General features: G+C 52.9%; 1 protein-coding gene across 1 annotated transcript; it reads left to right on the top strand.

The window, feature by feature from the left end:
* Positions 1–1,597: 1,597 nt before the first annotated feature.
* On the top strand, positions 1,598–6,380 carry LOC135460977 (Fc receptor-like protein 5; the record flags this gene model as incomplete). The annotated part of the gene is given in 10 exon segments (XM_064737956.1): positions 1,598–1,679; positions 2,120–2,140; positions 2,229–2,744; positions 2,834–3,112; positions 3,611–3,649; positions 3,652–3,873; positions 3,963–4,265; positions 4,629–4,650; positions 4,696–4,741; positions 6,210–6,380. Coding segments are annotated over 10 exon segments (1,701 nt in total), but the record flags the coding sequence as incomplete, so codon positions are not given.
* Between the last annotated feature and the right edge of the window lie 19,540 nt (positions 6,381–25,920).

Here is a 25,920-nt window from a genome sequence, read left to right on the forward strand (position 1 = left end):
CAGGTCAGGTTGTTGAGCAGATTGTGGTTGTCTTTGCAGTAGTTCTGGGGCTCTATCAGTCCCTTGCTGAGAGGGAAAAAATGATCAATTGCTGCCTTTTGGACTGGTTCCCACACAGCTGCCCTTGCATGGGGAGTTTCCAGCCAGCCCTGCTCTGAAAGCCTTCAAAGGCCCTTGTAGAGGCACTGCTTGGGCTCCCTTTGGGTTTTGTGCTTCTTGCAGGGCTGAGCAAACCACAGGCAGGCCTTTTTCCACCACAGAATTCTCACCTCTGCAGCAGCTCTAAAGCTGCCAGAATCAAAGCCAAGGGGGCAGGGGGGGCCCTCAGGTGCTGGCTGCCACCTGGGGCAGGCCAGAGCAGGGCTGGGCAATGGCCATCCCGGTGCAGTGGGGCTGGGCCATGGCTGGGCCCCAGCCTTGCATTGACAGGCACCGGGCAAGGAATGTGCAGGGACATTCCTGGAACTGCCACCCATGGGAACAGGATCCACCATGCCAGGATGTGTCAACCCCTGGACTCGTTTCCCCCAGGTCATCCCCACAACAGGGACATCACAGGGCAGGACCCTCCTGGATGTGCCCTCCCAGGATAGACACTGCCTCCCTTTGCCATCTGACTCTCAGCACAAATGGCCTCTTCCTTTTTGTCCAGGAAAAAGAAAGTGAAAGTGTTGAGGGGGCGCAGCCCAACACCTCCATCCCCCACAGCCTCCCCATCCTTCCCTGCTCTCCTTACTCCCAATTATCCCTCTCCCATGGCTTCCCCCAATGCGTTCCCTGCTCAGGTGATTCCTGGGATTGCTGAGCCAGGAACTGAGGTTGAGGGGACATGGCATAAAAGTGAGGAAAAAAAGGAAGAAAACAGAAATAAAGAGAGAAAAAATCAAGGGCAGGGGAGGGCACAGAAGCAGAGCTACCCAGGACCCCCATGTGATACCTGCACAGGAAACAAGCATTCCAAGGGGGCAGCACCTGGCCACGGGTCACCCCAAAATCTGAGGCACCCAGGGAAGGAGCTGTGACCCCCATGCACCCCCAGCCACTGCCCATCCCTGACACCCCCATTCATTTGGGACCCCAATCATGGGAATCTGATTTCCTTTTGTCTCTCCTTCCCTAAGACCCCTTTTCTGGACTGCAGTTCCTCACGAACTCCTACCCCAAAGAACGCCATCCTGGTAATTCCAGTCCCTGAGAGCCCCATTCCCTTGGGGACATTGATTCCTCCAGGGCCCCTCATTCTCCCAGGGTTCCCCTTTCCCCTCTCACCCCCATCCCTTGGCCCCCATCCCATGATCACAAATCCCTGGAGGCCACATTGTTCTGGCACCCTCATCCCCAAGTTTGAGTCCATCCATCCACTGGGACCCCCATTCCCATGGGACCCCATCCCTGGGCACCCCATTCCTCTGGACACCTATTTCTGGTTCCCTACACCACCTCAGACTCCAAATTCTGTCCCCACCATGTCCCACCATCACCCCCATGTCCCACAAGGTCCCCACCCTGCCCCCATCCTGTCCCCACCCTGCCCCCACCAAGGGCCACCTACACGTGGGTACGGACGTGACCTCGCTTCCTTCCCCTTCATCCGAAGAGCCGCCAGCCAGGGGAGCGGTGGCCACAGCAGCGAGTGACAGCCAGTGCACATGGCTGGGGACACCAGGATGGCTGGGAAGGTGGCGCTGCTCCTGTGGGGTGAGTCCCCTGGGCACGGGCCTGACACCCTGGGGATGGGCCCTGGTGAGGCAGAGAGTGGTGGGGAGAGGGCACAGGGGGGCTGCAGGTTCCCCTGAGGTCCTGAAAGGCCACAGAGGCAGAGCATGAGGTGACCAGGGCTGTGGGGACAGGAGAGGGGGGACAATAATGGGGGACAGGGATTTGGGGAACTATCATGGGACTGGTGGGAGTGACCACTGCAACCACCGTTGAGTCTCCATTTCTGGGTGTCCAATGTGTCCCCATGGCCTAACTGAGCAAGGGCTAGTTGATGTGTCTCTGCCCCCAAGGGGTACATGCCACACTATGACAGTTTATGGACAGCCCCCACACCCAGTCCATCCTTTCCAATGTCCCTGTGATGCCACCCTCACCAAGCCCTGTCCCTTCTCCCTTCCAGCCCAGACCCTTGGCCTTGTTGGTGAGTCCTCGGGGGATGCCATGGCCGCATCCTGCTGTCCCCAGCCCCACGCTGGCCCTGGCAGGCTGGTGTCCCCTGTCACCCACAGGTGCCCAGACCACCCAGCTCCTGGTGGAGCCCCCCTGGAGGCCGGCGGTGCTGTGGGACTGGGTGACACTGACCTGCCAGGGCTCAGGGACTGCCAGTGCCACCACCTGGTACAAGGATGGGCAGCCCTGGGGGAAGCAGGGACCGGACCACTTCACTGTCACCGAGAGTGGCACCTACACGTGTGACAGACCCGGCACCGGGCACAGCCCCTCTGTGACAGTCTCAAATGGTGAGAGGGCTTTGGTTGTCTCCAGCATCGCACCTGCGGGGACCCCAAGGTCTCTGGGTGTGCTCTGCTCCATGGGTCACCTCCTGGTGTGACCAGAGCCCATCCCCTGCACTGGGGTGCGATTCTACCATGGGGACAAGGAGGTGGAGAGGTCCCTCAGTGGGACAGAGCTGTCCCTGTCCCCTCTGCAGCTGAACCACAGTGGCCGCTACAGCTGTGGGGGCCAGGTGGACTCCAAGGTGGCACCATGGGCACTCTCAGCTTCAGTGACAGTGACAGTGCATGGTGAGCACCACACAGCCGCCACCCTGACACCCTTACAGCCCCTCCCCAGGGACTCGGGCTCACAAATCTCCCTCCCGTCCCCTTCCCAGAGCTCTTCTCGGTGCCGGTGCTGGAGGGCCCCCCTTATCTTACTGTGGGATCCCCCGTGACTCTGAGCTGCCTCAGCACCCCCAGCCCCCTGCGGCCCCAAGCCCCCCTCCTGCACGTGTTCTACCAAGACGGGCGGGTGGTGGGGGGCCCACAGGGGTCACCACAGCTGCTGCTGCCTGCCGTGGGTGTCTCCCACTCGGGGAATTACAGCTGCCAGGTGCACTCTGAGGGGGGGGGCGTGCGGAAGAGCAGTGCCCGGCTCCGCATCACGGTGCGCAGTGAGTGTGGGGATGGGCACAGGGAGCCCCTACAACCTCCTCGGGGGCCCCTGCCCTGTCTGGGGATCTCCATAACTACCCGGGTCCCCCATCCTTTCCTGGGTACCTCACCATATCCCCCAGCCCTATGTGGGTACCCCCATCTTTCTGGTAATCTTTTTCCGCATCCCCTCATTCCTTGTTGGGTCACACTCTGTGTCCCCCCATTCCTCACTGGGATCCCTTCATCAGTCCCTGATTCAACCTCAGCCCTCTCTGATCTCCCTCCATGGTCCTCAATCTCACCATTCCCTCCCTGGTTTTACATACTCTTCCTGGGGTCTCCCCATCTTCCTCTCCAGGTTACTCATCCTTGAGCCCTCCATCATTCTTTGGGGTCCCGATCCAAGCCCCCCTCCTATTTCTGTGCCTCCCTTTCGTCAATGTAGTCCCACTTCCCCTCTCCCATCCCACCTTCCCACGGGTCTCTCACTGTTCCCTGGTGTCCCCCCATCCAAGGGGTCCAGCCCTTTGGGGTGTCCCTGTCAGCACAGCCCCCATGGCACAGGTAGCATGCAGGGACTGACGGGTGCTGAGCTGTGCGGTGGCTGTGCCTCCCCTGTCCTTCTCCTGGCACCAGGAGGGCTCGGGGGCACTGCTGGGAATGGGCCCCTTCCCGGAGCTGCGCCACATTGGGGACAATGACGGTGGCCAGTACCGGTGCCAGGTCAGCGACAGGGACAGGGTGGTCGAGAGTGATCCCCTGAATGTCACCGTCCTGAGCAAGCAGGACCCTCGGACTGGGAGTGACCCCTCCCATGGCACCCCCATCCCACCTCGCCTGGTGCCAGCCGTTTCTCTGTCCCCACAGTTCCCGTGGCCAATGCCACCATCACCCCCAGCCCCCTGTCACACCAGGTCCGTACAGGTGACAACGTGACCCTGCGCTGCTCAGTGCAGGTGGGCTCAGCCCCTGTCACCTTCACCTGGCTGCACAATGGGCAGGAGGTGGCCGGGGGTCCCCTCCTGGAGCTCAGGGACATCGATGTCGGACATTCGGGCACCTACCAGTGCGTGGCCACCAACCAGCTGGGACAGGACGGGCACCGCGTGTTCCGGGCACGCAGCCCAGAGCTGGCCCTGGAGGTGACACCTGGCTCACCCTGGGTCACAGGTGGGGTCACACAGGGTCACCAGGGTGCTCTGTACTCCCAGGGTTCAGGGTGACCCCAATGTGTCCCCCTCTGTCCCAGCAGTGGCTGTGAATGTCGGCAGGACCCTCCTGTTCCTGCTCCTGCTCCTGGCTGTCTTTGGGGGCTGTCATTGGTGGCACCACCAGGGTGGGTGACAATGGGGGGGATGGGTGTCCTGGGATGAGGGGGAGCCCCCAGAGTGGGGGCAGAGATCAGGAATCCGGTGGGAATCAGGGCTGCAGTGGGGATTTGGAGGTCCCATGGGTGGTTGGAGCTGCTGAGGTCCCAGGAAGATTCAGGGGTCCCGGTGTCCCCACTGTCACCCCCTCTTCCTTCCCTTGCAGCCACCAGGAAGCCCCAGCACAGGTGAGTGGGGGCCTCTGTCTGGGACTCTCCTTTCCCTCTTCCCAGAAAACAACCAGATCCCCCTCCTTATCCCCCCAGGACCCCCCTGGCGGTGGGAGCTGTGCTGACCCCCACATTGTGGGCACTGAGCGGGCAGAGGATGAGTACAGGGGGGGACAGGGACACGTCACCCAGGTCCTCACAACTGGTGTCTCTCTCACAGCCCACGCAGGTGTCCTTCGGTCCTGCACCACCTCGGGATCCACAAGTGACCAATGCGGAGCTGTCAGGACCTCACAAGGGACATTGGGACCCCCCAAGGACTACAAGAGCGTGCTGTGACACTTGGGGCACTGGGGGTCCCTGCCCCAGGGCACTCCCCGTGTGCACCCCCACCCCCCAGATACTGTGTTCCTGTGCTGGGGGGGTGGCAATGAGTGAGGGGGTCGCATGTGGGGCTGCCCAGAGCTCCCCATTCCAGTGCTCCCAGTGCTCCCTGTACCCCCAGGGGCTCCCCTTTACCCGCACCCCCCCCAGTGCCAGGGGGCACAGGAGCCTTGTCCCTCTTATTGGACCCAAAACACAGCTTTTGATGAAACCGGGGGGTTTTTGTTTGTTCATCTCTTCCTAGTCAGCTCAGGAACGAACAAGGAGGGTCCCGCTCAGGTTGTTGAGCAGATCCTTGTGGGATTTGCAGGATTTTTGGGGCTCCCTCAGTCCCTTGGAAGTCACCCCACAGCACCACCGCAAACAGTGCTCCCTGCCTGTTTCCAGGGAAACCGCGCCCCCTGTTTTCATGGCAACACACACCCCGTTCTCATAGCAACAGCATCCCATCTCCATGGCAACCGTCCCCCATTCTCATGTCAGCAGCCCCCTGTTCCCATGCCCTAAGCCCCTCAATCCCATGGCAACAACACCCTTCTGTTCCCATGGCAACAGCCCTTTCCCAATTCCCACACCCACAGCCCCCTCATTACCATGGCAACAGCCCCTCCCATTCCCATGCCTACACCCCCCCATTCCCATGGTAACAGCCCTCCAGGCCAATGGCACCTGTAGCCCCCATTCCCATGCCCACCTCTCCCCGTTTCCATGGTAACAGCCCCTCGGTTTCCATGGCAACACCTCCTTCCCATGACAACAGCCCTATTCCCATGGCAACACTCCTATTCCCAAGCCCACAGCGCATGCGTCGCACTGTCTCCGCCTCTCTGTCTCTCTGACTTCATTTTCCATCATCCTCTGCGACCCGCGGCGCGCTAACGGTGCTTGGCAGCTCCAAGCGGACTCCATTTCCCATCGCACCCCGCGACGCAAGCGGGAGGAGCGGGTCCCTACGGCGGCCACCGCGGGCTAAGTGTCGTGACGAGTGCCGTGCGCGGACGCCAAGGTGGCGGACGAGGAGGTCGAAACGTGGCCGGAGGCGCGGAACGGGGCTGGGGAGGGAGCCCCCGGGCGGGCCCTGTGTCGTCCGCATCGTCAAGTCCTAGTCGAGTTACGGCTTTAACATTTGCGGACAAGTGAGCGAAGGTGGGTAGCTGCTCAGCATCAACGGTGAGCTATACGTGCCGCTGCAGCCCGTCAGCGCCGTGCTGGGAGAACGAGACGCCTACTGCGCCAGGGTGCGCAAGGAGGACTCGGCGTCCTGGAGGTGTGAGTACGGGGGGGCCGCCCAGCCACAGTCCCCCGGCAGCCGGGCCCGGGAACGCGCCCCACGCACAGGGGCAGTCCCGGGGGTGCGGGAATGAGGGTCCTGAGGGGGCTGGGGGCCATGAGGGGGCTCTGGGGGCCATGAGGGGGCTCTGAGGGGCCCGGGCTGAGGGGACACCGAGCCCTTGGTGCGGTGTTGGGATGCTGAGGGGCTCTACGGGGCCTTGGGTGAGAGGGTCATGAGGGGGATTGGGACCCCCGGCCATTGGGAGGTTTTGAGGGGTTGTGAGGGGGCTGAGGATCGTGTGATGAGGAGGGACTGGGGCCCCCAGCCCTTGCTGGAGGTTTGGGGGGAATCCTGAGGAGGCTGAGCGTCCTTTGGTGAGGTTTGGGGGTGTTGGGGGCTCTGAGGGTCTCCTGGTGAGGGTGTGACTGGGGAGGAGGGGGAGCCCCCGACCCTTGGTGGGGATTTGGAGGTCGTGAGGGGGATGAGGGTTCCCTGGTGAGGATGTTATGAGAAGGGGTTGAGACCCCCAGCCCTTGGTGGGAATTTGGGGGGTCGTGAGGGGGATGAGCGTCCTTTGGTGGGCATGTTGTGAGAAGGGGTTGAGACCCCCAGCCCTTGGTGGGAATTTGGGGGGATCCTGAGTGTTATGAACAAAAATTCGGTTAATATCTTTTTTTGTGAGAAAGAGTTACAGGGACGCAGCCAGATCTGTCTCTGCCAGGATTCTTAGTGCTTTGTTATTGTAATAACAAAGGCCGTTGAGGCTTATCTCCTCTTTTGTATTAGTAAAAGGCCTGGCTGGGTGCGGTGGATGGCCCTTCCCCGAGGCTGTGCTCTCTTACAGCATAGGGAAGACACCTGAGAGGGTGGGGGGGGTTATGCAAAGTGACTCCAAAGTCCAGAATGCTTTGTGGGACCACGACTCGAAATGCAATGAGAAAACCCCAAAAACAACGAGCCAAATAAGAATTGAGAGACTAAAGTGATGTCTGAACATGAGGAGCCAAGTGCTGAGCCTGAAGAGATGCGGAGTCCCTCTCGCCCTGACCATGAGAGTCGTCCCTGGCAGTGAGACTGGGCCACCGAACGTCAAGAAATTAAGATCTGACGGGGACATCACGCCCTAGAGGCTCCCACGAGGACTGGATCCCCCGGCTCTGCCCCTAGTGGACAGAGCTGCGCATGTCCTCCTCCTCTGAGTCGCCCTGGGAGACGCGATGGGGACTGCAGCCCTGCCGAGCCGCCCAATCCTGAGCTGATCACTTTTAATAAAGGCATTAAAAAGGAGAAGAAGTCTCCTGGCCCTGTTTATTTCACTGAGGAGGCACCAAGGGGGCAGAGGATCCATTGGTGAGGTTTAGGGGGTCCAAAAGGGGGGGTCTTGAGGGGGCTGAGGGTGCCTTGCTGAGGGTATCATAAGCCCCCAGCCCTTGAGGGGAATTTGGGGGGTTCTGAGGGGGGGGCTGAGCCCAGACTGAGCCCCACAACCTTCGCCGGGGGTTTTGGGGGGGGGTCTTACAGGAGCCTCTCAAGGGGAACCCTTGGGTTTCAATGTGGGTACTCTCCTGGGGAGGTCAGGGGGGAATTTTTAGTGATAAACCCCTTGGATTTCAATGTAGAGACTCCTAGGAAGGGCAGAGGGTGTTTTTAGGGATAAATCCCTCAGATTTCAGTGTGAGGACCATCCTGGGGAGGGCAAAGGAGCATTTTTAGGGATAAACCCCTTGGATTTCAACCTGTAGATGCTTCCTTCCCATTCCTGGCTCTTGTGTTTTCCACCTGCTGCTTTTTCACACCCAAAATTGGAACTTCGCCCCAGAAAACACCTTCCTATGGGAATATTCCTGCTGTGTGGAAACTCATCTTCCTTTCCCCCAAAAAAGTCCTTAAACATTGTGGTTGAAAGCCCTCAAGTCCCAGCATGGGGGTTGGTTTTCAGGGATCCCACCAGATCCTCCCACAGTCACACTTCACTCCAGGTCGTTTAAGTCCAATTACTGATTAATTCCAGGGATTTCCGAGCTGCAGGAATGTTTCGCTGCCAGCTCTGGAAGTCCAAGGGGTGTGAGGAGCTGTCAGGACCTGTCAGTGACTGGTGAATCCTGCAGAAATCTCAGCTGGGATTTGGCTCTGTCCCAGCTGACCCAAATTCCCGATTCTTTGATTTTTCCATGCAGGAGAAGTGCTGGGAGCAGGAGAAATTCTGTATCTGGATGTGTCAATTGGGGCAGTAGCATTCCCAGGCTGAGGGGGGAGGGTTTTGTGGGCACTGGGATGAAATTTTCCCTCATTTTTGAGTGTTTTGAGGAACATTTAAAAAGCTGAGTTTGGCATGAGAGAGAGGTTTGGAGCTTGGTGCTGGAATTTTGGGGTTCAGTGGCCGCTCCCAGGTGAGGACTGGGGGATGGTGTGTGAAATAATTAAGCCCTGGGGTTAATGATGGTTAATGAAGGGGGTTTGCTTGTGGTCTCCCAGTCCTGGTATCCCTATGGGAGGTGGAAGGATTGGGAATTTCCTCTTGGTTTATCCATTTATTTCCTGGGAGTGGTGGCTTTAATTTGTCCCTGTGTCCTGTAGGACTGCCAGGTTGGCTCTTGCCCTATTCCAGTATTTATGTATCCCAATATTCAATATTCCAATATTTATATATACCAACATTTCAATATTCCAGTACTCCCATATCCTAATATTTCCATAGTCCAGTGTTCTTGCATTCCAGTATTTCAATTTCCCAACAGCCTTGTTTTCCAATATTTCAATATTCTAGTATTCCAATTTTCCAATAGCCTTGCATCCCAGTATTTCAATATTCCTATTTTTAAGTATTCCTGTGTACCAATATTTCAATATTCCAATATTTTAATATTCCTATATTTCAGGTTTTTCACTAATCCTGCCTTCCAATATTTCAATATTCCAGTATTTTGCTATTTCAATATCCCAGTATTCCAACACTGCTGTATTGCTATTTCCCTATATTCCAATATACCAATATTCCCATAACTCAATGTCCCCATATTCCAATATCCCTATTTTTCAATATTCCAAGATTACCCAATTCCCATATCCCAGCATTCCAATCTTTTTCTGCAGAAACCACCCCAAAATTCCCAAGTCCCATCCCTGTTCTGGCAGCATGAAAGCCCCCTCATTTTCCTCAGCTCTGTGAAAATCCCAACTCCTGGAATTCCTGGAGGAGGAAACAATAACCCAGTCCCAAAATAGCTCTGATTTCCCTTCCTTTCACAGGAGCAGCCGGATTGGGTTGGGAAATCTGCTCTCCCGGCCACCCCGGTTCCTCCACAGGGAACTCCCCAAAATCCAGGCCCTGGAGCTCCAGGAGGAGCTGCCTGGGTGGATTTGGGATGTTCAGGGTGTTGATTCCATGCAGGATTTCCTTCCCACCTCCTGGAATTCCCAGCAGACCGGCCCCGAGGAGGGGAATTTTTGGGGAGGAAGAGCCTGAGCAAGGAGGTTGTTCTGCTCCTGAGGGATTCCTGCTGGGATTTATGGGAGATATTTGGGATGTGGACACTCACCTGTGGCTCTGGCACTCCATAGCTCATCTCTATCCTGGAAAACCCTGGAGATCACCCATCCAAGTGTGTTTTCCATGAAAAGCCCACTCTTCCCCATCCTCATCCGACACCAACAGATGCTCCAGGTCCTTTTTCCATCCTTCCCTCCCAGATCCAGCATCCAGCTCCTCCCTGTGCTTTCCCAGGCTCTGGAATGCTCTGGAATCTGCAGGGACAGACAATGGGATCTAATTGAGCTCTTGAGTAATGCCCAGAATGTCGATCATCACCAATCCACCAGGAAGAGAAGCTCTGGAGCTGTTTGAGGAAGGACAGAATGGAGGAGAAAGGGATTAATCCCTAACACTGAGTGGGAAAATGGCCGGATTTAGGTGGGGTGGGCAGGGCTGGGGCATCCTGGATCCCACCAGACTCATTCCTGCTGCAGGGAAACCTCTGGAACAGGCGCAACACTGGGAAGGTGTCAGGTTTTGATGGAATAACCTCCAGAATTGGTGTCTTCCCAACGTTCATGGGTGAGGCCAAAGGCTTTTCCCTCAGGAGGTTGGACTGTCTCTCTCTCCATGGGTTCAATTCCTGTTTTATGGGATGGCAGAAGCCGGCTCTGCCTTGGAAAGGTCTGGAATGGTCTCTGTACTGCAGTGGGAGCTGCTGGTTCAGCGCATTTCCAGTGTTCTGCTCACCAAAGGCACTGGTGGGAATTCACCCCAGGAACAGGCAGTGGGAATTTCCTTGTCCAGAGGCTCTGAGGGGTCTTTAACCTTAGAAAATTTAAGAAATGGATTGGAAGTGGAAGCTAAAATTCCTTTGATCACCAGCTGATTTCCCATTCTTTTCCTTCCCCTTTTCCCCTTTTCCACCCCTTTTCCCCCTCTTTTCGCTCCCCTCTCCTTCCCTTCCCTCTGGAATTTCTCGGATCCTTCATGCACCCCATCCATTCCCAGGGGTCTCCATCTCCAGGATGCTCCTTGCCAAGTTCCTTACAGCGAATTCCTGTGACAGACCCCAAGTCAGGGAATTTTCCCAAATTCTGGTGGAAAATGACTCAATCCCTGTCAGAACAGGAACCCCGGAATGTTTTTCGTGTCATGGGGCCCTTGCTTATCCGTGTTGGCCTGATGGGAATTCTGCTTCATCCTCACGCTGTGCCAGCAGCTCTGCTCCTCCAAATAGAAGATTCCCAGATTCCAGGATGTCCCAGCCTTTGCCAGCAGCTCTGCTTTTCCCAATGGAAGGTTCCCAGATCCCAGGATCTCCCAGCCTTTGCCAGCAGCTCCGTTGTTCCCAATAGAAGAATTCCAGATCCCGGCTCAGCTGGTGGATGAGATGTTTTCCACACTGCCTCCATTATATCCAGGGAATATTGCACTGGGCTGAGGAGCTTCTTCCCAGCTCCCTAGAAAAGGGTGGGGGGGGGAAAGGAATTCCATGAGAAATCCAACCTCCAGCTTCCACCCATTGAATCCAAAGCTTTTCACATGGTAATTTCCCATGGAATGAAGGAAAAAGAGGCTCTTCCATCCTGTAGTGGGAAATGCAACAACCTCCGTCTCCAGGTGGAACCCATTCCACATTCCCAAAAAAAGGGACTTATCAGAGGAAGTTACTCCTGGAATGCTGCTGGGAATGGCTCTCCTCAATTTCCCATCCAGCTCTAAAGCTGCCAGAATCAAAGCCAAGGGGGAGGGGGGGACCCTCAGGTGCTGGCTGCCACCTGGGCCTGGGCAGAGCAGGGCTGGGCAATGGCCATCCCTGTGCAGTGGGGCTGGGCCATGGCTGGGCCCCACTCTGGATGGCCACCACAACAACATCAGCCACTCCGCAATGCACATCACTGTCTCAAAGACATCACAATATTTAATCAACAATATAATAATAATGTAATATCAATTCATATAATATCCAGTGAAAGTCAACTTCCATTAAATTATTTCTCACAATATATACCAGTGAAGAACTGTTATTCCTGTTCCAACATCTTTGCCTAAAAGCCCTGTAATTTCAAAGTTATAATACTTCAAAGAGAAAGGATTTGTATTTTCCATCCCAATGGAGGTTCCCGCCTTGTTCAGCTTCCTTGACAGAGTTGAACAAAGAAACACCATTTCTGCCAGTTTAACCAAAGAGCTGCATTTATGTCCCAGGAGCAGGGAACCAGGTCCTGTGTCCCCTTGGAACTGGGATGGGCACCAGTAAGCCACCTTAGTGGGAGCACTGGGAGGGGGATTACAGAGCTACTAAGCACATGGGGGTAAAGAGGAACAAATCTGATTTTGATTTATATCACAACATATTCTACACATGAGGTGAAAAATGACTCTGTTGGTTCTACAAGTGCTGGGAGCCCTGTCCCTGGCAAGGCTTCACACAACAGATGATCAGGGGAGAGAAAGCTGCAGTGATGGGGCTGTCAGTGACCCTTACTGGCCGGTGGGACAGATGCCTGGGAAGAATGTCCGGGAAAAAATGCCCAGGAAAATCAGCCTCTGGAAGTACCCTTTGCAAAGAAAAGCAGCAAACTGTGACACACCAGGAGCATTTTGCTTTGGGTTTCTTGGAGGGATCAGGGGCTCGCTCGGAGGGTCAGCTTGGCCCTCCTCCCCTGCTGGATTCACATTCTCTGAACCTGGGAGAAGCAGTGAGAGAAGCAAAGAATGATCCAAACAATTCTTATCTCATTTACTGCTCCTGTGTTGTTGACAAGTGGAATGCATTGTGGAAGATTGTTTACCTGAAGGGAATTGGTGATTGGATTCTGGTGTGAGAGTTTTGATTCACTGACCAGTTGAATCCAGGTGTGTGTGATGGGACTGTTGGCTGACAGTCATGAGATTGTGGAGTGGAGTGCAGTTGAGTGCTTGGCAGATTCAGTTTAGATGTAATGTAATATAATATAGATTAGTATAGTACAATAAAGCAGTTAATTAGCCTTCTGAAAAGATGGAGTCAGATGCATCATCCCTCCCAGACATTGGAAAAGATACACTTCCCTGCTGCCTTTTCCTCCCTGGTCCTCCTTCCCTGTCTGCACTCGTTCTTCCCTGCTTCGCTGCTTCCCCGAGGCAGCTCATTCCTGCTCCTCCTGGACATTCCTTCATTGCTGCCCCGATGCAGCAGATGCTGCATGCACCCACCCACCGCCTCTGCCGCGTTTCCCATGCTGCCCACAGTACCGAGCCTGCTGCACCTGCCCACCGCAGCCCCAGCCCACAGCAGCCAGCCCAGAGCCACCAGTGCCGCAGCACCAGCCCACAGCCAGCCCGCAGCAGCCAGCCTGCAGCCATCGCTCACCCATGCCAGGGACACGCAGGTGCCGTCCTTGGAAATCACGCCCAGCCACTCACAAAAGCCATGTGGGCTCGCCCTGGCTTGCAGCACACACACTCCATCTTCCCAGCTGATGCCCACAGAGTGCCTGGGCTCCTTGTGGTAACGCTGTCCCTGTCTTCTGTTTCTCTCTCTATCCTTTTCTTTTTCTACTCCCTTCTCTCCCCCTTCGGGAAGAACACTTATCCTCCTTTATCAATAAACAGTTCTCTGATATAATGTTGCTGTGTTTGTTCTTCATTTTCATCCGAGAAACCTTTCAGCAAGAATCCTCCCCGACTCCCTCTTTTCCAGAGGGATGGGACAGGGGTAGTGGGAGGGGGAATGGGGAAGCCCTGGGTGCACTACAAGCACTGTGGGGAGAGAATGGGGCAGTCCCTGAGGGTACTTGGGCACTTGGATGGGGCTGGGGAACCCCTGCAGGAACCAGCAAAGGGATGGGAGAGCCCTTTGCACTAATGGGAGAAGAAATGGAGAGCAGAGGGTGCCCTGTGTAGCCTCCCCTGACCCATGACCACCTCCCTTGGAAGGATGGGCAACCACAGGAGGCATGGAGGGAGCACCCCCAGTGTCAACCAGTGCTTTCCACTTCCCAGAGCATCACAACTTTTGGTGTAGATTGTCATAGATGTCACTGGGGTTCCATGGTTGCCTTTGCAGCTCCATGTACGTCGCCTGAGGATCCTCCACTGGGTATGCCAGGGGGTCTGGGTGATCCCTGTGGGAATAAGGGGGTGTGTGGAAGGGTATGGGAGGTGCTGGGGGTTTGGGTAAAAGGTGTATCATGGCTGGAGGCTGCACTCACTTTTCCTGGTGCTTCCTGGCATCTGCAAAGGAAAACTGGAGGGGTGACTTTGGAGACCCAGGGGCCCCCATCCACCCTTGGCAATGCTGAACCACCACCAGACACACAATTCTCCCCAGGTCCCCCCAGTATCCCTGATGCCCCTCCAGTATCCCTGACCCACCCCACTTGCACCAGCATCCTGAGACCCCACAACCCCGCACCCAGCAGGGATAAGGACCCCTGACAGAACCCCCAACATCCCTGCAGGGCCCTCCAACAGCTCCCCAGGGCTCTGATTCATGGTCATTGCGGGCTCAGCCTCTCCCAAGCCAGGTGCTGTGGGTGCTGCCCTATGGGCCCCCCTTCTCTGGGGGCCTTCACACCCCTCTCCATGACCCCTGTCATTGTCACCCACCCACACGGTGCCACCGGTGCCAGGCCACAATGACACCCACAAGCAGGAGCAGGAACAAAACAGCCCCACCGAGCCCTGCGGCCACAGCGAGAAACAGAGGGGGACACATTTGGGTCGCCCATCACCCCAGGGGTCCTGCACTCCCTGATGACCCTGAGTGACCCCACCTGTGTCCCTGTGTGTCCCTGTCTTCGGCGGTGTCACCTCCAGGACACTGGGGGTGATGGTGGCATTGTCCACGGGCACTGCAGGGACACAGACAGGGCTGAGGGCACAGGGAGGGGCTGGCAGCTGATGTGGGGGGATAGGGACGGGGGGGATGGGTGTGGTGGGGGATGTTGGACATGGGGTCACATCACAGAGGAGTGAGGGGACGCAGGGCAGAGGTGGGGGGACAAAAGAAATATTTCAGGGGGACATGGAGGTGCCCAACCAGGGGACCTGGGGGGTCTCTGGGGGCTACCCGTTCCCATCCCTGCACTCACTGGGCACCGTGATGCAGAGCCGAGCGCTGCTGTTTGGCATGGCCCCGCCATCGAGGCGCACTTCGCAGTTGTAATTCGTCGGGAAGACGCCCCCATGGCGGGCACCAACAGCTGCAGGGACCCCTGCGGGCCCCCCACCACCTGCCCGTCCCGGTAGAACACGTGCAGGAGAGGGGCTTGGGGCCACAGGGGGCTGGGGGTGCTGAGGCAGCTGAGAGTCAGGGGGGACCCCAGGGTGGGCTCGGGCGGACCCTCCAGCACCGGCACCGGGAAGAACTCTGGAAAGGAGAGGAGAGGGGGATTTGTGAGCCTGAATCCCTGGAAGGGGCTGTGGGGGCGTCAGGGTGGTGGCTGTGGGGTGCTCACCGTGCACTGTCACTGGCATTGGCGCTGATTCCTGCCACGCCCAGGATCCCACCCAGCCCCTGCACCTATAGTCGCCACTGTGGTGCAGCTGCAGAGGGGACAGGGAAGGCTCGGTCCACCACGGAGCCCCCCCAGTTCCGTCTCCTCTTGGTAGAAGGACACCAAGGTGACCGTGTTGTCTCGCCAGCCCTGGCAGCGCAGTGTCACCGCGTCCCCCTCCAGTAGTGCCTGTGCCAGCACCTGCAGCACCAGCCAGTCTGGGGGAGAGCACTGGGACACCCCCATTTGGTCACACCCTGTGCACAGGGCTCCCCGATTCCAAAACGAGTTCCACCCACACTGGGATGCTTTGGAATGTCCCCAGAGCAGGGCACAGGATCTGGTCACACAGGAGGTGACCCATGGAGCGAAGCCCACCTAGAGCCCTTGAGGTCCCTGCAGCTGCCAGGCTGGCGACAAACAAACCATCCTCACCGTTTGAGACTCTCACGGGGGGGCTGAGCCCACTGCCGGGTCTGTCACACGTGTAGATGCTACTCTTGGTGACATGGACGGTGTTGTGTCCCTGCCAACAGTGCTGCCTGTCTTTGTACCAGGTGGTTGGTGTCCCATTGCTCGTGGCTCTTTGGGCAAAGGGGAAGGAAGCGAGGTCACGTCATGCATAGGTGGCCCTTGGTGGGGCAGGGTGGCCACAAGCTGAGCACAGGCTGTGGGCAGGGTGGGGACAGGATGGGGACAATGCTGGGTATGACACAGTGGGACATGGGGTTCCCAGGAGTGTGGGGCTCAGGGCGTTTGGGGTCCCAGGAATGAGTGTCCAGGGGAATGGAAGGTCCCCGGGGAATTGGCGTCCCTGGGAATGGAGGAGCTGAGGAGGAGGAGTCACTGGGGATGGGGTTGCCATGGGAATGGGGGTCCCATGCCTCGGGGGCTCAGGGATGGGAGTCCCAGAGGAACATGGGCTCCAGGGATTTGGGGTCATGGGATGGGGATGCTGGAGGATTAGGAGTTCCCGTGGGAATGGGAGGTCCTGGGAGAATCAGGGTCCTGGGGAAAGGAGGATTTCAGGGGATGGAATGAGTAGGAGAGGGTTCCTTGGGAAGGATGAGTCCTGGGACATGGATATCTTGGGGAATGTCAGTACTGGGATATGAGTCCCTGGGAGGGTGGGGAGATAAGAAATGGGGTACTCATGATTTGATTTCCAGAGGAAAGGGAGGGCCAGGGACAGGCAGTGGCTGGACGGACCCATAGGTCCCAGCTACTTAGGCTGAGTGCCTAATATTATGGGGTAATCCAGGGCCCAGCACAGCCCCCCACCAGGTGCTGGTGGCCTGGGGGTCACCCCAGACAGATTCTGAGGGGCTCTGGGTGTGTGGAGCTGTTGCAGAGGTGAGAATTCTGTGGGGGACAAAGGCCTGTCTATGGTTTGCTCAGCCCTGCAAGAAGCACAAAACCCAAAGGGAGCCCAAGCAGTGGCTCTGCGAGGGCCTTTGATGGTTTTCAGAGCAGGGCTGGCTGGAAACGGCCCCCTGCAGGGGCAGCTGTGAGGGAACCAGTCCGGAAATGCAGCAATTGTTCTTTTGTTCCTCTTGGTAAGGGACTGAGTAAACCACAAAACTACTGCAAACCCCACAGCAATCTTCTCCACAGCCTGACCTGAACCCTCCTCCTCCTCCCTGCCGTGCCGTGGATGGACAGTGGCCGGATGCCCCGCACCCACCACAGCCGCTCTCTCACTGCCCTCCACACCTGGATGGGGAGAGAAAATTGAGCAAAGGGTTCCTGGGTTGAAACAAGGACCAGGAGAGATCACTCATCAAATCCTGTCATGGGTAAAACTGCCTCAGAATTAGAGATATGAATTGAATGTAATGCTGACAAAATCAGAGCAGGATAAGGATAAGTGAAATATACCCTTCCATACACCTTCCCCTGTTATATAGGACTATGTAGTCATTGGCTTTCACTATTATATTGGTTTTTCCAAATAATTTTGATAAAATACAGGTTGGAATAACTTTTTAACTGCTTTTGATACACTACAATTTGTTGGCCTTTTTACCCTAATCCCTGTGTAGAACATATATTTTAGTGTTATAAATACATTATAATTTAGGCTCCCCCAAAATATCAAGATAGAGACAATGTGCTGTGCATTACAACATTAATTGTTGCAGAAGTAGCTAAGGCCTTTATTTGTGTAACTAAGTGACAATCGTGAGAATAACTCAGATAATTTTGTGAAATAGCTAATGCTGATTTAATGCACTGGTGGAGTATCTCATCTGTATGAGAAGAACACATTGAAAAGTAGCAACAAAAAAACATAAAAAAAAAAGTAACATCAAAAGAAAAAATTCAAAGAGGAATTTACCACTGACCCTTCAGTTATCAAGAACTGTCAAACCACAGAAAAGAGGGCCCTTGTGAGGACATTAAATATATAAATTTAATCTGCAGTATCGCATGTACTTTATGAAAATGAATCAAGGGTCAAACCAAGCAAAAGAATTCTCAGAACATGTAAACTGGAAAGAGCGCTTGAATATATATAACCCTTCTGAGTATGTATTTAACCATTACAATGAAAAGCTACATAAGGAGAATTGTTGTAGTTATCCGTGTGCCTCTGGCAGTTGCCAAGTACCCAGCATGCGGTTTACTGCCCCTTTTATTCCTTATTAAACTTTTACAAAATTTAAAGAGTGAACCTTGTTTCTCATGCAGTTTGACCAAAACCAGAATTTTGGGTACAATAAGAGGGAAAAACGTCGTGTGCTCCCCCAGCACTGGGAGGGGGAGTGAGAAGCCCCGTGGGGTGCTGTGAAGAGGAGGAAGAGACCCCTGAGAGGAATCGATGACACCAGCGCCCCAGTGCCCCCAGTGCCCTCAGTGTCACAGCACGTCATCATAGTCATGGGGTTCCCACTGCCCCTCATTGGGTCCCAACAGCTCCGCGTTGGTCACTTGTGGATCCCGAGGTGGGGCAGGGCTGAGGGACACCCTTGGGGGCCCTGAGAGTGACACTGGTTGTGGGGACCTGGGTGGGGGTGACACTCGTAGGTGATGTGTCCCTGTTCTCCCCTGTACTCACCCTCTGCTGACTCGGTGCTCATGATGTGGGTGTTGAGCACAGCCCCCTGCTTTGGGGGGGTCCTGTGGGTATAAGGGGGGTCTGGGAGTGTATGGGGAGGTGGGAAAGGGGAGTCACAGTCTGAGCCCCCCACTCACCTGTTCTGGAGCTTCCTGGTGGCTGCAAGGAAAAGGGAAGGGGGTGACCGTGGGGACACCGAGACCCCTGAACCTTCCTGGGAGCTCAGCAGGTCCAACCATCCACGGGACCCCCAAATCCCCACTGCAGCCCCGATTCCCAATGGACCCCTGACTCTCGCCAGACACTCGGAGCACCACTGAACCCTCCAGAACTTCTGCACCAATGCAGGGTTGCCACCCCCCCAGTGCCCCCAACCCTCTGAGTCCTCAGAACCCCAAGCCTGGCAGGGACAGGCACCCACAGACTCCCCCAAGACCCCAGAAAGATCCCCCAACATCCCTGCACAGCCCTCCAGGACCTCCACAAACCCTCCAGGAGCTCCCTGTGCCACCCCAATGTTCGTCAAAGCCCACCCAGGGAAGGCCTTGGAGCCCAACCAAGACTCTCCAAATTCCCCCAAAATTCCCCAGGATCCCCAGCCGAGGTCACTGCGGGCTCAGTGTCCTGCAGCACAGGGGCCTTGGGTGCTGCTGATCTCTGCCCCCACTCTGGGGGCTCCCCCTCACTCCAGGACCTCCATCCCCCCCACTGTCACCCACCCCAGCGGTGCCACCAGTGACAGCCCCCGATGACAGCCAGGAGCAGGAGCAGGAGCAGGAATGCTGTGGTGTGTTCTTGAGTTCGTTAGTTTGCTCCCCCTATTTTCTGTATTAAATGGTTTCTCCCTTTCCCAGGACTTCCTGCTGCTACCCTGCCAGTTAGGTTGCTATGGGAATGAAACTGCTCCTCCCCTGGTTTCTCTTATAAAGTGAAAGTTGTTTCCTCCTTGGGCTCAGTCAATCACTCCTTTTCTCCTCCCAGGTTTCGAGAATTTTCTTTTCTCTGGGAGTTATGGTTGGCTGTAGCCCGGGAGCCCCTCCTATGATTTATAACAGTTGGTTACTTTGGTATATCAGTTATGTTTCGTACCTCCAAATATGTATTTCTATTGGTAGCCGGGTTTCCCTGCCTTCTTCCCCCCTTTTCCCTTAAAACCCTCTCCCGCCCCCTGTTCGGGGCCATTTGCTGGGTGTTTCCCCTCCTTGTTGGTTCTTCTGTAATAAACCGACAGTTTACCCCCAGGAAGTGGTCGCCTCCTAATTCGTCTCTCACCGCGCTGCTCCGAGCTATCACCCAGCTCAGCCCGAGGCCAAGACGCCGAGGGGGGCTGGCTTCAGATGCGCAGGGGCCCTGGCCTTCGCCCCTCACCAGATAGCTGGATTCCAAGGCCGTGGACGCCCCCACGCAGTGTGGCAGACCAACGTGGGGGCCTGAAATAGTGGCTAACCACGAAAACAGACCCCTCGGAAGTGGACTTTTTAGTTTCCAGTGGGTGCTGCACTACCTCGGGGGGGGCAGGCTCCGTTGTAGGAGTGGCACTCCCTGTAGGATCGGGATCGAGACCCCTCGCACCCAGAGAGGACGGTTCCGGAGATGAAAATACCCCTCCTGATTCATCGTTTGCTGCTACCACTGGATTGGGTAAGGTCGGGCCCTGCTTTGGGGACCTTTCCGACTTTCCCCCTTTGCCCTTTTAAAATTTCCCTGGGGGTGCATGCCCTGCCTTGGGGACCCACCCTCCCACCCTCTTTCCTTGAATTTTTTTTTCCTTTTACTAAAGCCCCAGAATTGGGGACAGTAAGGGGGGCTGGTGGAAAGTGGTTTTCTGTTGTTTTTGTTTTGCGGAGAAAAGAAGAAACCTCACAACTTGCAAAAGTTGTAAAGCCCGGTATGCTTTATTACGACGTGCGCCGGACGGACGCAAGCCTCCCCAAAAGGGCATGCGTACCCCTGAAGATTTCAGACCTCCTTTTATCCCCCTTCCAAATGCATATGCATACAGTTTCACAATAAGTTCATACATATTCATCTTGCATGACACTTAACACTAATTCTTCTTTATCAGAGGAATTCCTAGGTCGGGGGCAGATTGACCTCGTGGTTTTTCTGTTTTTCTTTCTCTGTCTCCTTGCTGTCTCTGGAACGTGGCCTCTCCTTCAGCTTTAGCTCCACAGACCCTTCACCTCTCCCAGACACTTCACCTAGTTCAGGATGGATCCTTACTCTGTCTCATTCCCCCCTTTCCTAGGAAATAAGTAAATTCTTTTACTTAAGGAAAATTTCCACAACAATGAGTGTCTTTTAATGCTTCACTATGTACGTTTGATAAAGAGGTTAGTACAGCCATTCGTTGTAGTATTCTCCAGTTCCAAATTAACAATGTAATAGATAATCTTAAGCTTATCCCAACTAATATTAGTAAAACTAGAATAGGGTGGCACAACTTATCAAAGATTCCATTTGCAGTTGGTGATCACCCAAAGATCACATCTCACCACTGATGATCTATATTTTATTTATTCTTTGTAGAACTCTGGTTATCTCCTTTGTATCATGTTGGACAGTAATTAAGGTTTTCTTTCCACTTTCTCGGATTTCTTTCAAGACTTCTAATAGGTCTTGGTGCTTAATTAATTGTTTTACCAATGTAAGGTTTGCCCCAATAGGGGTAGGTGGTAGTCTGTGATACATTGTGTAATTGGCTGTAATCAGCTGGTGGGATGTTACTGGTACCAAATATGAAAAATCACACCCAATAATCTTAACAAAATTACAAATACAGAGATTAGAATGGTTTCTACTAAACGGAATAACATAATTGCTATCAATTTGTACAGCAGCACAAGCAGTTCTCAAACATACGCCCTTTTCCAGTATATACGAGCACAGTTTTCTGGTCAGTGACTGGATGAATTTCAAAGTGGCAAATACCCTGTTCAGTGTCCAAACACATCCTGGGCATTAGCAGTATTGCTTCCACAAATGAATCTCATTTGTTCTCTAGTAATGCAGGATTCTAAGTTTACTGTCTGCCACTTTTCATTCATCTTTTCGTGCCCACACTCTATGCTCTGAAGGATAGAGTATTGTTTCTTCATGGTTTAATCTTAGGGCAATGATGGGATGGATAACATAAACAGTGGCATTACATATGGTAAGCACAAAGGCAGTGGCCACATTAGAAACAGGATCATAGGTGAAATTCACCATAGTCCACCAGGATTGAAACTCCCTTTCAAAATCAATTGCATTATCTCACTCAATTTTCCGAATTTCAGCTGGAAAATTACCTTCACCCATTTCCTATATGATCAGAGCTGCTGTTGCTTGTATCCATAACTGTGCTTGTATACAACTGAAAGCTAAAGACACATTATCTTGAACTATACTAAGTGCTTCTACTATCAACTTGTGGTCTTGGTCCCCGGCCTCTTCATACTTCCTTACTTTGGCAGTACTTTTGAAATCTGTCACTGGCTAGTTCCTAATGCCAATAGAGATTACTACAAAGGCTGCTTCAATTTTGTTAGGCTACCTGCTGCAGCAGCCAGTTTATTCATCAGTATTTCTGAATCAATTCCATTTAAAACTCATAATCTTGTCCCTAATATGCCAGTTAGATGTTTGTTATGGGGAACAGGAACTGCTTTCTGTCCATGATCATCCCTCCCTGCCAGAGGGATGTGCTGGGCTCATACTACAAATTCAGACACACTTCACAAGTGTATCTGACAGAGGTTTAGGTCATACTTGAGGCAGATGTTTATTCTGAAATGTAGAGACCTCAGGGAATCTAACCTCTCCCTCTTCCTCCAAAGCACCTGATTTCTCAGATGTGTGGCAAGCAGGAATGTCTCTCCTGGTGTACAAAACCTCACCCACCTTGCCCGTAGCTAAGATCAAGCTGTGGACTGTGTTCAGGGCAGAAGATAATGGAGGGGAAATCTTGAGAGAAAAGCCTAAATTCATTGCAGTGCCTCAGAAGAAACTGGGATCAGGTTTCTGCTACTGAAACACTCAGCACAAAAGTGATGCTCAAAATCCTACAGCCTGCTGCTGAGCTCTGAGGGGGTCTCTCGCTCTACTTCTTTTAAGCAGAATCCAACCGCCTCAGACGGGGACAGTCACTGATCCAAATCTCAGTAGGAAAAGGGACAGCTATAAATAAGGAAAATCACCTTCCTTGCTTGGGTTAATTTACCACCTGCAGTTCAGCACCCTTTACCAGCCATTGCCTGGGGGTTCAGCCAACCAGCTTGGAAAATGACCTAAGGAAACTGAATTCTTGGTGTTCCTGGTTTTAGGCACCAGGAGAGCTGGCTCCTTCCTTTCTTGTTCTGCTCCTGAGATATGCCTGTTTTTGTGACCATGTTTCCAGCCCTCAAAGGAAGTTTTTAGGAAGGAGGAGCAGGCTGGTTGGATTTTTGAGATGTTAATTTGCATTATCAACTCCACACGTTTGAGAGACCATTCTGGATTGAATAATAGCTGTTGTTCAGTCACATTCTTTACTACGTTAGGTTCAAGTTTGGAGTTTGGGTAGAGTCTGAACTAGTATGGGGTGTATAAGGCCCCACTGTGGTAAAAAGTGCAGTGTCCACTTTGAATTCAAATGAAAGTCTGACAGTAACTCGAGCTCAAAGGCAGGTCACTTCTACAGGCTGTATCAGGGTGAAATTACACCAACAGTCTGATTCGCTTAGGTTATCACAGACTTCCTGGTGTTCATATACACCAGGGCAGGTTCAGATACTAACTACATCTGGTCTCTCATAAGCCATCCTATTGATGACCCAGCACTTTACTTTGATTTCTTCTCCTCAGATTCCTTGAAGTGTTCACAGTTCCCGTTCTTGCTATTCTTACTCCTCACATACCTGATTCTTGTGGATTACTACAGTAGATATGTTTAAATCTTTTATCTCAGAAGGTTTTCCCATGGATCCAGTATACTTATTAAATGCCAGGGACCAAGGCCATTCAGCATTGCTTTGGGTAGAGGTACTCTCTAGTTCTAAAACTTCAGTTATAATTCCATAAAAAACAATTCTGTACACTAAAGTATGAGCTACTCCCGACCGCAATATACTCATTTTGCCCGAGTAAGTTTTAGTCTCAGTTCATTGTCTCCTGGTGTCACTCCTGAAGGGGCTTCTGGACATTCTTCACCCGAGAGTGATGGATGCAGGCATTCTGCTCCTTGATTTTGATTGCAGTGAAGGTGGTGAGAGGTACTTGCAGTGGTCTCTCCCACTGTGGTTCCTAAGTCTTCTCTGTAAGATACTTAACATATACATCAACCCCAGGCTATCTAACTCCTTGCTCCGAGTTCCAGCCACATGTTTCTCAATTTTTCTGAGCCATTTGCTTAATGCCACCATGTAAGTGGACATTCTGGACATTACCCTTGTATTCTATATGGTCTTCTATAAGGCATTCCAAAAGGATTCAGCATTCCTTTAGCTCAAAAGGTTTAGTTTGAATTTGCAATAGTGCTAGTGGAAGAGCTTCTTGCCCCAGTCTTATGATTTGCTGCTTAATCAAATGATTCATTCTCTCCACCTGGCCACTTGATTGGGGGCAGTATGGGGTGTGAAGTTCCTAATCTATGCCTAGATGGCTACTAATCTGTTGCACTATTTGGAAATGAAAGGTGATTCTTTATCTGAGGATATTGTGGCTGGAACTCTGAAGCGTGGTATTATCTCTTGTAAAAATGATCTGGTCACCTCTTGAGCTTTGACAGTTCTGGTGGGGAATGTTTCTGGCCACCCTGAAAATGTATCTATTAATACCAGTAAATACTGATACCCCCCTTTCCTTGGGAGTTCTGAAAAGTTGATTTGCCACTGCTGTACAGGCCCAGGGCCTCTCCCAGTCTGACCGAGTTTTGGCCCGGGGGTATTTTGAGGTTAGTCTGGAGGCAAGGATCACATTAGCAGCTCACCTGAGTGATAGTGGCATATAGATTCCTGACAATGATACAACAGTCCTTTCAATCAGATGTGTGTTCTAGAAAGCCTGTGGGAATTACTACTTCAAAGTCAACACTTCATTCCAGTGCACTCTGTATCACTCGCAGCCTTGGTCATTTTGAGAAAGGAGCCACACTCTATAAAAGGCTTTAGGTACTTAGGCCCTAGTGTGTTTTCTAGTGCCCTTCCTTCACTAGTAACCACGAAAATGGGAAGGGATTACTAGCTCTCTTTCAATGGTAGCCCACCCCTTGCAGTTGTACGTCTCTTTTGATTAGTATTATTGTATTATGGCTTACCTTCGAGGAAAATCTGTACCTCACCCTTTGCTGCTTTCTTTGCCTCTCCATCCGCCAGCTCATTTCTTTCCTCCAATTTTAAGCTCACTCTCTGGTGTGCCTTAATATGCTTTTTCAGGTCTCCAATCAGAGTGGAGAGTTTTGAAGCCTTCAGGCACATGGACTATGTGAGCTTGTGCTTGAATGCAAAAATGTTCTGGCTGGCTTCGTGGATAGGGAGGCAAAAGAAGGCATCTCTTAGGCCTAAAACAGTGAACCAGGTTAGCTCAGGTGTTAAACAAGGTTAGTAAGGTCTATGGATTTGCTACCACAGGGTACAAATTCTGTGTTATCTTATTGACAGCCCTTAATCCAGTACTATCAGTTATTGGACTGATTCCTTCCTTACCTTCCTTTTGAGGGTACTACTCAGTTCTCACTGGTTGTGTTCTTTCATTAAGCTTGATGGGGGAGCATCCCATGGGGGAGCATCTTTCACTCTCCCTGGTGCAGCAGAGGCCCATACCCTTGAAAACACTTATTTACTTATTCTAATATCTCCTTACTAATGTCTTTCTTAATTTCAATGTCTGTTAATATTAAGCCTAACGTCTTTATATTATTTGCCTCCAGAGTAACCTTTCTCATTTGAGAATGTTTAGCAAATTGAGCGAATTGTACAAAAACTTTTAGGTACACATAGTACACATGTTACTTTAAAGGTTTGCAAAATTATGCCTTCTCAGACTGGCCAGTTGTTCATTCCCCACACTACAACATAAACATTCTCCACAGGTACTAAAGCTTTATTTAAAACTGAACACATGACCCTTGTGCCGACAAAAATTCTTCCCTTTTGGGAAGGTCACCTTTACCCCTCCTCCCTTACCTTGGGAGGAAGCCTTTAACAAATCATATGTACTTATTTTGTGAACTGTGATTGCTTCGCATTTCAGCGTGATAATCCTTGCCTGATTTCATACGTTGCTATCTTATGCTGCATGCTGAACAACACATTTGATTTGCTTTCTCTTTGCCTTGTTTTCCTTTTCAAGGGCCAAGACCAGAGAGCGGTCTGATCTCACAGTCTCTTTGTCAGTCTGGGTGATTTCTTAAAACAAAAGACATTTCAGCATACAAAAACTATCCCATTTATCTTCCTATTATAAAACAGTACTAACAGCAATGAAGCACTATAAATCTTTTTATTTTCTGAGCTGCTTTTACTGGCAACCTCCTCCCAATGAGTCCCTCCCAAAAGGGGCTAATTTAGGAACCTGTTTGCTCTGGTCAGTTCTCATTATTTATTTCTCCTTGCCCTATCCCGCTTCCATTCAAACCTTTTTACAGACCTTCACAGTA

This window comes from Zonotrichia leucophrys, unplaced genomic scaffold (genome assembly GCF_028769735.1).
Source record: "Zonotrichia leucophrys gambelii isolate GWCS_2022_RI unplaced genomic scaffold, RI_Zleu_2.0 Scaffold_142_116074, whole genome shotgun sequence".
Taxonomy (NCBI): Eukaryota; Metazoa; Chordata; class Aves; order Passeriformes; family Passerellidae; genus Zonotrichia; species Zonotrichia leucophrys.